The 14,249-nt window shown below is 35.7% G+C and overlaps 1 protein-coding gene across 2 annotated transcripts in view; it reads right to left on the minus strand.

Annotated features, from left to right (window-relative positions):
• The window catches only part of PELI1 (pellino E3 ubiquitin protein ligase 1), a 57,277-nt gene that overhangs the window by 7,271 nt on the left and 35,757 nt on the right, over positions 1-14,249 (minus strand). For both annotated transcript variants that reach the window (XM_047069664.1, XM_047069662.1), the window contains exons 2-4: positions 6,660-6,798; positions 3,663-3,792; positions 571-672 (exon numbers count right to left, since the gene is read on the minus strand). In XM_047069664.1, coding sequence (XP_046925620.1) covers positions 571-672; positions 3,663-3,792; positions 6,660-6,730 — 303 coding nt within the window. In that variant the 5' untranslated portion in view covers positions 6,731-6,798. The remainder of the gene's footprint in view (positions 1-570; positions 673-3,662; positions 3,793-6,659; positions 6,799-14,249) is intronic.

Genomic DNA, 14,249 nt, shown 5'->3' on the forward strand with positions numbered 1-14,249 from the left:
AACCTTTTACTGCATCAGTAGTAGCTTGGAGCAAATATGTGCTGGAAAACAAGCCTGACACATACATGATATGGACAGTTACAGACTGCCCATACATTTTGTTGCCTTGAGAGGAAGGTGGGAAATAGTGGCAAAAAAGGTCATAAATATGTGCAGAATATTTCTTGGTTCCTTTTTTGGGATAATAGCTAACTGAACTATTATTATAACTACTATTATTAATAGCAAGTGTTTACCAGCCACCTGGCAGAGCTTTGAGCACTTCACATGTACTAACACATTTAAGCCTCCTAAATGTCATTATGAGGGAAGCTCTATTATCTGCACTTCATAGTAGGAAACTGAGGCATAGAGTGGCTAAGTAATGTTTACTAGGAATTCTGACTTCAGAGCTCATTTCTTAACCATGCTATGCTGACTTCTATATATGAGATTTAGAAATCAAAATATATTTTAATGAACTACGTGGTTAAAATATACTAATCATTAATCTGAACACAGGAAAAGTCACTGACAATAGGTTTTTAACTTTTTTATTTTAAGGAAAAAAAAATTCAGATGTCATAATACCTGAAACATATCAGTGTTGCTGTCATGAGTATATTCAACCACTACTGTCTGGGCCCGAGATAAGGTATACGATATGCTGTGCTGGTCCTTGTTGCTTATTGCCTAAGAAAGAAAAGATTAATAGCAAAAATTAGCTGGTAGGGTAATCAAATCAAATTTAAAAAAGAAAAGTAATGTATTACATACTTGACATATTTTCTCCTAAAATTTAAGGGAGAAATTAATAACTCTTCCATAACCTCAGCTGTGACAGTAGCTTCTTGGGTCGAGTGGGGTGTAAAAATAATCTGAAGATGTTATAGAGTAAGAACATAATTTCATGGTATAAAAACACTATAAAATATGGATCTCCCTTACAAATATTTTAAATGATAAAATAATCAAAATCAAGTCCCATGTAGAAACTGAAAACAGTACTGAATACTGTTCTAATAAGGAGAAAATACAGTATTTTTCAAGATAATGAAGAAAATTATTTTTAAAGTAACTCAAAGAGTTATATTAAGTTACCACAAGCAGAGTTAACTGGTTTTAACCATTCTGTGGCTCTATAGATGACAAATATTTGCCATACGCTGGGCCAAATATGGAAAAATTCATAGAATGATTAAACATTACCAAAGGAAATGGACATAATGCTTACGACTGTACTTCTGACTTATCCCAAACTAAAAACATTGCTAAAAAGAACTTTTTGGTTTTGTTTTCAGGCATTTTCTATGTATATGAGTTGAAGATAATATCAGAAAGGGGGAAAACCTACACAAAGGAAGTGGAAACAGACTGCATAAAAGGAAAACAGAAAAGAATGATTATACACAGCAAAGAAGCTAAATTTAAAAATGTTTCTTAACTAGAACTTTGGTATCATAAATCTTTACTTGGTTTCAATTTGTAGGTAATCTGTAATAGATAAAGCCCTAAACCAGTAGCTTTAAAATTAATTAAGATTGTGAAATTTTCAAATATTTAAAGAGAATAAACAAAACACCTGGGTACCAACTACCCAGCTCTATCAAAGCATAATAATGCCACTTTTACTTCTGATTTCTTAAAAGAAATTAAATTCAACAGGTAATATCAATGCTGCTTACATGTTCTTCTTACTCTCCTCTCTTCACAGAGGTATCCAACCTCATTAAATGCACTGTAGATCCATTCCCATGCACGTTGTTAACATTTTAAAAATAAACATTATATAATCGTTTTACAGGCTTTAAAACCTAGAATTACTTTAATTCAGCACAAACCAATGATTTTTCAATCAAATAGTTGCCCAGAACCTTAGAAGTTAATTCTTAATGGCTAAAGAGATTTGAAAACACAGGGTTTTGTGTACATTGAGACTGTAATCCCTGGCTTTTTTTTAGCTATTAAACCTACTCTTAGATTAAGAATAAGAACTATGTCAAGTTAAGTTCTCACTGGACTGAAAAGCAGGGTTTAATCATATCCTAGATGACTGCCAGAATAGGGTATTTTAAAAGTGGGATCAGAAATATTTTCCCTATGATAGTGGTTCTCAACCACAGGTAGTATTAGCTGTGTAAGGGGCACTTGGAAATATGTAGGTACATATTTTGGCTGTCACAATGATTTGAAGGCTTAAATGGCATTAGTGGTTGGGACAAGAATATTAAATGTCCTGCAATATACAGGACAATCCTGCATAGAAATGGCACACCCAAAATGCAACAGCACTCCTGCAGAGGCAATTCTGGAATAAAGTTCCTCAAGTTGGATCAATTAGCCGTTCACTTTCACTACCTGCTTAGCACATCCCTTCTCTGCAAAAAGAGACACTTAAAAGAAATTGTCCCTTTTCTACATTTACTGGGTCTCAAACAGTAATAGAGAAGGCCTCGTCAAGGCAAGAGGACTGTTCTAGACACTACACTGGACACAAACAAATCCAATTAACTTCAGGACTGGAGTTATGACCTAAAACAAGTCATCACATGTCAATTTCTCTCTCATTTATTTAGCTGACAAAGATACGCCTCAGATGGTATAATATTGATGCACATCCTGGGGCTGCTTAGCTAAAAACATAGGTATTTCCAGAAGCTCAGAAACACTTTGTAATTTTTATTCATTCAACACGATATCAAATACAGTTTGTGTTACAAAATTGGAAGTAGAAGAATTCATAGAAATGTAAAGATTTGAAATTCCCCCTAATTGTCTATCACTCCAGGAAAAGCCCAAGTGTTCTGAAATGAGGGCCCAGTTCTGGAGATTTGGATAAGGAAAGAAAAAGGAGCTAAGAGCATTAAATATGTGAGGAGACTGAGAAGTTAAACTGTAGATACAGCTGGGTATTTGCTTTTACAGCTTTGATTCATTTTAATAATTACTGAGGTCTACTTTGTTCAAGGCACTATATTAAAAGCTATGATGGTCAGAGGCACCTGGGTGTGTCAGGAGACTCTTGATTTTGGCTGAGGTCACGAAATCATGGTCACCATGGTCACCAGGGTCATAGGATCAAGCCCCGCATCAGGCTCCACTCTGAACATGGAGCTTGCTTAAGATTTTCTCTCTCTCCCGCCCCTGACCTCTGCCCCTTTGTCCTGCTAGTGATAAAAAAAAAAAAAGAAAAAAAAAAAAAGAAAAAAAGCTATGAGGGTCATAAAATGAGCAAACAAAACATATGAGCGTACACAGAATCTCTGATAAAGACCCTTACTTTAGAAAAATCACCTCATCCAAACTATGCTTCTAGAACCTGAGTATGCTTATTATATACTACATTCCTGCCCAGCCCAGGCAAGACCTCCTTTGGTAATAGTGGAAGCCCTGGCACAAACCTACCTTTTTTTTTTTTTTTTTAAATAAGAAAAGGGAATGTTTCCTTCTAATTTCCACCCACTGATCCTGGTGTGTCACTTAAAAAAAAAAAAGTCTGATGCCCTTCCATATGGCAGCCCTTCAAATATTATGTCTCCAAAGAGTCTTCTCCCATCCAAACAAAAGGAAACTTCTGGTACAGAATGTGAAGTGAATGCTAGAGAATATAAACAACATGTACATGTCTTTCAATTTCTCCAAGTTAACAGATTTATTTTAATCTGTGTTTGTTTGTTTTTTACCTTTGCAGCCTGAGGAGTACAAGCAATATGCACAGTGCTGGGCTTCACCCCATTTGCCTTAGGTCTTTTAAACAAAGCAAACCTACTTTTCCTTCTTCCTCTATCGCCGTTTGGGAGAGATCCATTATACCTGGTGGAGGGAAAAAGTCTAGGTGATCTCTTTTAAGAACCACACAATTTTAAATTAAATGCTTTACTTTTGCCTTACAATAAGAATCAATCCCCAATTAATCATTTATTAGCACATTGTAAGTATCTCAAATTCCATTTAGTCACTGCTGATCCCCAGACCAGCTGTCTACAAGTATGAAACAAGATGAGATTTTGGTTACATTCCAAGTCACAAAGAAGTATTTTTTGGATTATAAATAGTCTTAAGTTATATGTATTTTTCTTCCCTCTTTTATTCAAGATAATCAAGAGCTGATTAATGGCATATCTGATTCCTTAGGACTCATTCTGTATCTTTTAAAGGTAAATGTTTGCATGTGCTAATACAACCTTTAAAAAAGTCCAGTATGAATTGTCTAAAACAGAATCTCCTTTAATTGTCAGTTAAACAACTTAACTTTTGAGAGTTTTTAGATTTGTTTGATAATCTCAGTGACTTGAATGCACACATACACATTCACATACACATTGGCAAAACCTGTCCAAAGGAGATGCCTGATAAGTAGTGATTAAATATACTTTTGTTGTTCAGATCTCGTAATCATTTCTCCATGATAACATATATATCTTGAAAATAAGCAAGTAAGTGAGGACTGAATAGGAAAGAAGTTCACACCAAAACACTGGGTGTTTACTATGTATTAGGCACTATTGTGTTCTTTACCACATAACATCTCATTTAATCTATCCTCATAGAAACTCTTGAGATTGGCATCACTCAACCTTTACAGGCTAGGAATTAAGTTATTCCTCAGAGGAATAAGATTCCTTAGAGGCTCAGAGAAATTAAGCCATTTTCTGAAGGTAACACAAGTGATAATGGAAAAACTAGGATTTGAATCCAGGTGTTTGTCATGCTTTTTTCATTCTTTATTGCTTCATTATGGCACGAACAGTGCCTTAATAATAATCTCCTCATTCACTGTCCCATGCCCTCTGACAAAATCTTTGGTTTGCTAGTCTCTCATATATAGTTGGTCAATCTGAGGGAAAATGAGGCAGGGACTAGGGCCAGTTTTGAGGTTGAAGGAGAATATAATTGCAAAATGGCCTACATTAGTGGCTGAGAAGGAAGAGGAAGAAACTTACACTGCCACATACAGAAATTATACTAACTCTTTACACAAAACTAAACACACTGATTTCTATTGGAGAAAGTCCTTGCTAATCAGAGTTCAGAGCAGTGCCTCTTAGTTAATACACTACTCATTCCAGGATGTGTGTTGCCACCAGACCCACTGTGGGTACCTGACCCTTCTGTCTGCCAAGTTGCATGACTTGTTTCTCTTCTGGGAATATGCTCCCTCCCTCATTGAGTTACCATCGCTCAAAGCTCTTTTCTAAGTAGTGACAACACCAAACTGACAACCATATCCAGCTTTATTTCTCCTAGGGGGCTGAAAAGTATTATTTGTATTTTAAGATACCAAGAGTGCCAATGCAGAGACAACCACTAACTGAGGGTTAAATGAGAAACTGTGGGCTAAGAAAGGCAGTTTAAACCATATACTCAATTTTAAATTCTAGTCTTCAGGGATGCCTGGGTGGCTCAGTCAGTTGAGTATCAAACTCCTGGGAGTTGAATCGCTGCCTGGGATTTTCTCTCTCCCTCTCACTCTGCCCCTCTACTGCTTGTGTTTATGCACATTAAAAAAAAAAAAAATCAATTCTAGTCTTCAAAGGACTCAAATTTCCTGGCAGAAGAATTTAATTTGGAATATTTTTTGGTACTTAAAAGCTGTTTGTTATTAATACATTAAGATCTATGTGATTTGAAATTATAACATTGTAGTTACTACATAAGTTTCTAATCTTTTAAGCTGTTTTTATTTTTAGGTTTCAAAGGGTCTTAGATGATCTTGTCTGTCATTTTACCGAAGAGCAACCTAACGCCTAGAATGGTTAAGTAACTTGCACAAGGTCATATATAATTGCAATGTTGGAATAGGTACTGGAATGTAGCATTCCTGACTTCCAGTCAAGGTCATTAACTCCATATGATCTGTCTAGTTTCTTTTACTCTCTCATCTGAAACAATGGACACATTCTCACTTAAACAAGAACTTGTACCAACCTGATTCTAAAGCATGTTGTGATGTACAGAGAGCTGTTTTCTAGACAGAAGAGAAAGGGAAAGTAAATTTTGCAATTTCTAGTTTCTGAGATTTCTAGCTAGTAAACTAATATTGTGTCTCTGTTTTGATTAATGCAAGTTTAGACTGAATAAATTGAAATAATGGAATCATTTGTTCCTTAATCTTTAGATTGTGTTTATGTAAATGGATGAGAATATTTAGGAAGCAAATAAGTAGTGAGATCCTGGCCTTCAAAGTCATCGTATCATTATGTCTATACAACCCTATCATAAGCAGCACAGGGCCATAAGCCCAAAGCAACAACTTCCTCAGAGGTATAAAGTAACAAATAAATGCTAACCTATGTGAAATGACCTCAAGGGGGGAAGGGATTTTGGTAAAGACAGCTGAGGCAAACTTTTCTAAAAGATAGGATAGGGAAGACAAATGTAATGACTATATGACTTTAGATAAATACATTATTTTATCTTAAGAGGATTTGTGCTTTCTGGGGGTGAGGGTGAGGCAAAATTTATGCATATTAGAGCACTTACAAGAGATGGCATAAAAATGAGAATTGAAAGAGTTTCTTGATTTAATATTATCAACATTATTTTGAGATAATATTACCTTGTAGCTCTAAATTGTTTTTGGAAATAGGTAGGAAATACATTCTAAAAAGGTTTGATTTAGATGCCAAAATTACTACCTATTATTCAGTTTTATGTGTCATCAGATGGGGAAAACTTACCCTAAGACAATGAGTTCACCATATTTTACTGGTGCTTTGGATGGATGATTTTCTTGATCAGGAGAAAACATGAGCTTGGCTGTCTTTCTCAAATCTTTGTTCACTGGTCAGGAGCCTTGGACACCTTTAGCATTATCTCCTAGAGGGAAAAGTTTTCATTAATAATATGAACAATGAATTTCAGTTAAAATAAAGATGTTGGGGCACCTGGGTGGCTCAGCTGGGTAAGCATCCAACTTTGGCTCAGATCATGATCTCACGGTTCATGGGTTCAAGTCCCTTATGGGACTCTATGCTGACAGCTCAGAGCTTGAAGCCTGCTTCAGATTCTGTCTGTCTGTCTCTCTCTCTGTCCCTCCTCTGCTCACACTCTGCCTCTCTTTCAAAAATAAGTAAACATTAAAAAAAATTAAAATAAAGATGTTATTTTCTAGCAGTCCTTGTGAGTACAATATTATGCAAAATATATCACATTATATAGAAGGTGTGTGACATTTTTCCGAAGAGTGGTTATATATTTGGTCCAACTGTTTAAATAGTTTAAAAATGTAAATTTGGAAATTTCCACTTCTAGGAAGATAGAGTAGGAGTATTTTTCCCTATTATTTGCACTAACTACAACTAAAAACTCTGGATATTATATATAAAATATAGGAAGACTCTGAAAAGTAGAGAAGGTGACCAGCTAGGGACCTTGGAGCACAAGGAACGACAAAGTGCTGAGTTCTCTGGGTTTTCTTTTTGCTTAATATATCCCAGATTTAGAGCTGGAGAGAATCCAGTAATCTGGAAATGTCAATTGGCAGAGACAAAAAAAAGCCACCTCCAAAGCTTGTTCACTCTAGTTAAAGGAAGGAGAAAGGGGCAGCCTTAGCAAGACAGGTAACTTTTGACAATAGCTAGTCTACTGCAGCCAACCACCACAGAAATCACTGGCCCTACCACTGCCCACACAAGCAAGAGCCAAATGGGGAGCCTTGACTTCCACCTCAGAAGGCCATAATGAAGAGTCCCTTGCCCCTGACAACCAAGGTATTTGTAAGGGCAGCCAAGTAGGGAGTCAGGACTTCCACCCTCCTGGTTGGTAACATGTCCTCACCCCTACTCTAGCTATGTCAGTGGAGACCATATGGGGAGCCCGGACTTCCACCCTCATCTGACAGTAACAAGGATCTCCTTCCCTTGGGTGTCAATGAAGGCTGAGTATGGGACCTGGAGTTCTAGGTCTACCTGGAAGTAACAAGGAGGCAGTCCCTATTCCCCTGCCAAAGCAGTGTCAGAAAAAGACAGTGGAAGCAGATTTAAATAACATCCAGAGTCTCAGAACATAATGACAAAACGTCTAGGTTTCAACAGAAAACCATTCATCATAGTAAGAACTAGAAAGATTTTTAAGACAATGCAAAAAGAATAATCAATAAATATGAAAGCTGAGATGACAGAGATGTCAGAATTACCTGACAAAGATTTTAAACCAACTATGATAAAAATGTTTTAGTAAGCAATCAGAAACATACATGGGACAAACAAAAAATAGAAAGTCTTGACAAAAAAAGCAACAACAACAACAACAACAAAAACAATATTTAAAAGCTCACTTTTTAGTATGGGCTCACCAGCAGAACAGAAGGGACATAATAAAGAATCAGTGAACCAGAAGATAGAAATTACCTAATCTTAACAAGAGAGAAAATAGGCGAAGAATAAGAAAGAAGAAAGAAGAAAGGAGAAGAAGAAAAGAGAGAAACAAAGAAAGAGAAAGAAAGAAAGAAAAAGGAAGAGCAGAGCCTCATGGACTTGTGGGACCACAGCAAAAGATCTAATGTCTGTATCACTGGAACCCAGAAAGAGAGGAGAAAGAATGGAGCTAAAAAAAGTATTCAAAAATATAATGGCCAAAAACTTAACAAATTTGGAAAGAGGAACACATATTCCAGAAGCTAAACAAATCTCACACAGCATAAACCTGAAAAAATCCACTCCAAGATACATCATAATTAAACTTCTGAAACTAAAGGCAAAGAAAATCTTGAAAGCAATTAGAAAGAAAGAGAAATTACATCTTACTTAGGGGGCGAGGGGGAGGGGGGAAGAGCAATTAGAATGACAGTGGATTTCTTACCAGAAACTATGGAAGCCATAAGAAAGTAGCTTATTTTTTTCAGGTGCTAAAACAACTGTCAACTCAGAATCTTATACCCAGCAAAAATGGAGGAGAAATCAAGACAGTCTCAGGTGAGGGAAAATTTGTCACCAACAGATCTACTCTAACAGAATGGCTAGAGTAAATTCTCTAAGAAGAGAAATGATAAAAGAGAAGAACCTTAGAACATCAGAAAAGAAGAAACAACATGGTAAGTAAAAGTATGGGTAAATACAATACGCTTTCCTTTCCTTGAATTTCTACATTATGTCTGAAAGCTATAGCAAAAATTAACACCATCTGATGTGGTTCTAAGTGTATGTAAAGGAAATATTTAAGACAATTATATATGGCACACCTGGACATTTATCCTAGAGCAATGAAGACTTATGTTACAAAACCTGTACATGAATCTTTATAGCAACCTTATTCATAATAGCCAAAACCTGGGAACAATCCAGATACTCTTTACTGAGTGAATGATTAAACTGTCATACATCTATGCTGTGAAATAGTACCCAGCAATAAAAAGGAACAAACTACTGGTATATGAAATAACATGGATGAATCTCTAGAGAATGATACTGAGTAAAAAAAGCCAACCTCAATGGGTTACACAAATGATTTTATTTATGTAACATTCTTGACATGACAGAACTATAGAAATGGTTAACAGATAAATTCTTGCTAGGAGTTAAGGAGGGGGTGGGAGTAAAAGGGAAGTAGGTGTGGCTACAAAAGGACAATAGGAAGGACCCCTGTGGTGAATGGACATGTTCTGTATCTTTACCAGTGTCAATATTCTGGTTGTGATATTTTACTATAGTTTTGCAAGATATCACCATTGGGGAAAATTGTGTAAAGGGTATACAAAATCTCTGTATTATTTCTTCTGGCTGCATAGGAATCTACAATGACCTCAAATTAAAAAGCTTAATTTAAGGGGCATCTGGGTGAGTCAATCAGTTGATCATCTGACTCCTGATTTCAGCTCAGGGTCATGGGATTGAGATCCTACATCAGGCTCTGTGCTAAGCATGGAACCTCCTTAAGATTCTCTCCCCTCACCTCCCACCCCTCTCCCTGGCTCACAAGTACTCTCACTCTTTAAAAAAAAAAAAAAAAGAAAGAAAGAAAAGAAAAGAAAGAGAAAGAGAAAAAAAGCCTTATTAAAAAATTTAAATTTGACACACATATGGAAAACAAGAATAACACTTCTGATAAGCCACAAAAACTGCTACTATAAACAATCCTCATAATACTAGCCTGTCTACTTTATCAGCAGTTTAATGGGATCAGGTATTCCTACATCTATTCTCTTTATGGTCTTCTTGTTAGACCTGTTACAAAGGTTTTACAACAAAACTCTTACTAGCTAACCCATGAAAGTCTCCTGGTTTTTTACATCCACCAACAGCTTTGATAGGAAACTCATGAAAAAAAAATGCCTTTCTACAGTACAGTGAAATACAGCTTCTATAGCAGCACTTTCAGAGAGAAGACAACACAGACAACAACATTTGTAGCCCAATGAATGAGAACAAGCAAAAGGAAAAGGCTTAGCCATTTTCACCCTCTTTTATCTCTTGTAACTGAAATACACATTTAGACCAACAATTCAGATAAACACACTAATTTTTATTAGTAAATTTAAAAAACACTAAATTATTTTAAAGAAATAAAACATGCTTAAGAACTATTTATTACTTTTTTAAAATGTTTATTTATTTTTGAGAGACAAAGAGGGGAGGGGCAGAGAGAGAGGGAGACATAGAATCTGAAGCAGGCTCCAGGCTTTGAGCAGTTAGTGCAGAACCTGACTCAGGGCTTGAACCCACGAACCGTGAGATCTTGGCCTGAGCCGAGGTGGACGTGCAACAAACTGACCCAACCAGGTACCCCCATGCTTAAGAACTATTTAAATAAAACATACATCTCCTCCATTCAGATACACTATAAACTCCTTGCATCTCCCCAGATGAATTTCTCCCCAGAGAAATGTTTTATTTCAGTAAAATAAACTATTCTGATCATATCCCTCATTTGGAAAAAGAAACAATATAAAGCTAACTAAAATCTTCAGTGTAAAAATTTAAGAGTTTTAAAATGAATTAATTCAAATTAACTAAAGAACAATTTTGGTTCCATCTAACAAGACCTTCTGATCTATGTTAAATCATACTTTAATATGAACAAGAATTCATACCTTCTTATTTCCCCCATAAAGAAGCATCCTATTATAACAAAACGCTAAGTAAAGCTTAATTAGAAGCTTTAACTGTGCCTTTCTTATTAGACAATTAAGGTACTGCCATCAAATAGGAAAACACTGCTTTGACACATTTCTGACCAAGAACAGCAAGAATTAAAAATGTAATAGTAAGAATTAAATTTAAAGTTTATATTAAATTTTAATAGCATAGCTTCGTCTTGATTTGGACTCCTTTTTAGAGTTACTTCGTATTTTTAGGAAGTGATAATTTTCCATTTATAGTAGTAAAATGTTCCTTTTAAAATAAACTTTAAAGAGGTAAGCACTTTAAATGGTATTATATAGTATTAGTAAGTACAGTGATCTGAAATCTGGAAGTGATAGAAATGAATGCCCATATTTGGCTGACACTAGCACGTAGCATGGTTAGCAAATATTAGCCTATGTTCTAGTTCTAGCTCTCTTTGAACAAAGCAATGTTTCCTCATCTCTAAAAATGATGCGACTAAAGGAGAATGAAGAGAATTTTGGAGCTGTAAAAAAAATATGAGACCATCTTCTAACATAAGAATTTATAAGTAATGTACATATAGGACTACATAGATTTGGCCCCATTGCCTCTACAGCAAAAGGAACAATTTTTAATTTTGACAAATAACTAGAGTAGGGCTAGCATACATCCACCATTCTATACTTCCTGGAGCCCTTGGCCTAATTAGCCAAGAAAAACAATAGATTTCCAATTATACTTATTCTTAGTCTGCTTAGATACATTAGAAGGCCTGATTTGGGGACATTTTATCAGTGATATCAAAGTTTCAATCACAGGAACACACTAAAACGTGGCTTCTATTTCTGTATCTAATAATCTGAAACCTATAATAAAACACTTTAGTAGTATTGTTCATACACTTAAATGACCCAAGATAAAACAGTTTTCTTAAATTTAAATGGTCAATGCTATATAAACTGGCATTCTTAAACTATGAATAACATATGCCATGATAGCTACTTCTCCAGGAACCTTCAATTACAATTCTAAAACATGTTGATAGGTGACTGTTGGAAAGTAGTTGTTAGAATCTTTATATTAGGTTCTGAAGAGTCATGATTTTCACAATAGTTCAGAATCTAGCAACCCAGTTGCTAGACAGTGATATTGCACTCATTCTCTTTGTATATTTTCTGTATTTAAAATCTAAGTAAGATATGGAATTCTTCAAAATTAATTCCTAAATTCAATCACTTGAGAACATGAAATGAGTAAATGTATAAATTCTAATGACTCAATTACTGGCTCCACCTGTTGATATTCAATTAAGTTAGTTGGTCTGACCACATATATTCAGTTCTATCCTAATGTGATGATCTAACAAAAATAATACTAAATAATGCCCTTAATTCTGAGACTGGAAAAAAATGACAGAAAAAAATCTTGCTAAAATAGTAAAACTGTTTTCTATAATACCTATTATTTTAAACCTCCGCTTGATCCTTAAAAAGCGAGCATGTTCTCATCAGCAGGGACCTTCCCAAGTTCAACAAATTTTTTTAAAGAAACCTATTCTAGAATAGTATTCTTTCTTCCTTCCCTCCTTTTCTTTTCTCCCCCTCCTCTTCTTTCTTTTCTTCCTTCCTCCCTTTCTTCCTTCCCTCTTTTTTCATCTCCTTTCTTTTCTTCCTCCCTTCCTTCCTTTCTTCCTTCCCTCTTTTTTCAACTCCTTCTTCCTTTTCTTCCTTCCTTCCTTCCTCCCTCTTTCTTTCTTTCTTTCTTTCTTTCTTTCTTTCTTTCTTTCTTTCTTTCTTTCTTTCAGAGAGAAAGCACAAGCAGGGGAGGGCCAGAAAGAGGGAGGGAGGGAGGGAGGGAGAGAATCCCAAGCAGGCTCTGCGCTGGCAGCACAGAGCCTGACATGGGGCTTGAACTCATGAACCATGAGATCATGACCTAGGGCGAAACCAAGAGTCAGATGCTTAACCAACTGAGCCACTCAGGGGCCCCAGTGTTATTTTCTGCATAGGCTGAGAAAACATTAAAAAAAATGAGCAATAAAATATACATTTCTTAGAAATAGTCTCATTACTTTGACTAATAAAACATTCTAATCATTTGTTGTTTACAAGCCAGTGAACTACAATTGTTTTAATATCAACTCTTCCCAAAGGAATCACTTTCTATAATATATAATTGTCAGTTTCACTTAAAGAAGGAAAACTGGGAAATCAATATTTTTGTTCAGGTTGCCTTCTCAACATTACACATTTTTTCTTTTATTATCTACATTGCACACAGACTTTTGCTTACTACCTACTAAACACAAACACAAAATTCCTGCCCTGAAAAAATACAAAGCAAAACAAACACTAAGCAAAAAACAAAACCAATCTTAGGTAGATGTTTACATAATCTTCTGAACACTTCTATTTTGAAGGGGAAATGAGTAGGCATAAAGACTGCTGAGAAAAAAAAAAAAAAGAAAAAGGAAAATGTTTTAAAACATGAAATGCTTCTTTGTGGTGAAAAACATAATGTGGATTGCGTATATTGTCTAATGAAACAGATTCTCAGCTACACTAGAGTTCCCCTTTGGTTGATTTCAAAAGGATGACTCAAACAGAACTGTTTTGGTATATTTGTGATGGAGCCATTTTATGAAACCAATTAAGCTGATGATTGAAGGGAGGTGAATTTATAGCAGTTTCTTGATGAGTGAAAATCTAATCATCTTCTTCCTTCTTTTACAATCGGCAGGATTAATAAACAGCATTCATCCATAAAAGGAAAGAAAAAAGAAACAATGGAGTATGAGGTTACTACTGCCTGTCAGTGACTTTTTACTTTTAATACAGCAATGGAGGAAGTAAAGTCCATGTTCTGCTTCCCAAGATACAGGGCACCCCACGTGCAAACACCCAAGTCTTCCCTGTTAGGACAGCCAAATGACATGCTGATATTCTACCACCTACAGGGATAACATTATTTTCATCCTGATGGGAAAGCAGTTAACATCTTTCCCACAGACAGTATTTGCTCCTCTAAACTAGGGTTTCCCAACCTTGGCACTACTGATATTTTGACATTGTGGGTGGCTGGCCTGTTCACCACAGGAGGTTCTGTAATACCTGGCCTTTACACCCTCTACATGCCAGTAGCATTCCTAGTTGCAATGATCAAAAATGTCCCACCTTCCTACCCTCCTCCCATCTCTTACTCTCCTTCCCACCCCCTCACCCTATG

Source organism: Lynx rufus, unplaced genomic scaffold (genome assembly GCF_022079265.1).
Source record: "Lynx rufus isolate CCGP_SWC_20201006 ecotype Redwood Valley unplaced genomic scaffold, mLynRuf1.p SCAF_8, whole genome shotgun sequence".
Taxonomy (NCBI): Eukaryota; Metazoa; Chordata; class Mammalia; order Carnivora; family Felidae; genus Lynx; species Lynx rufus.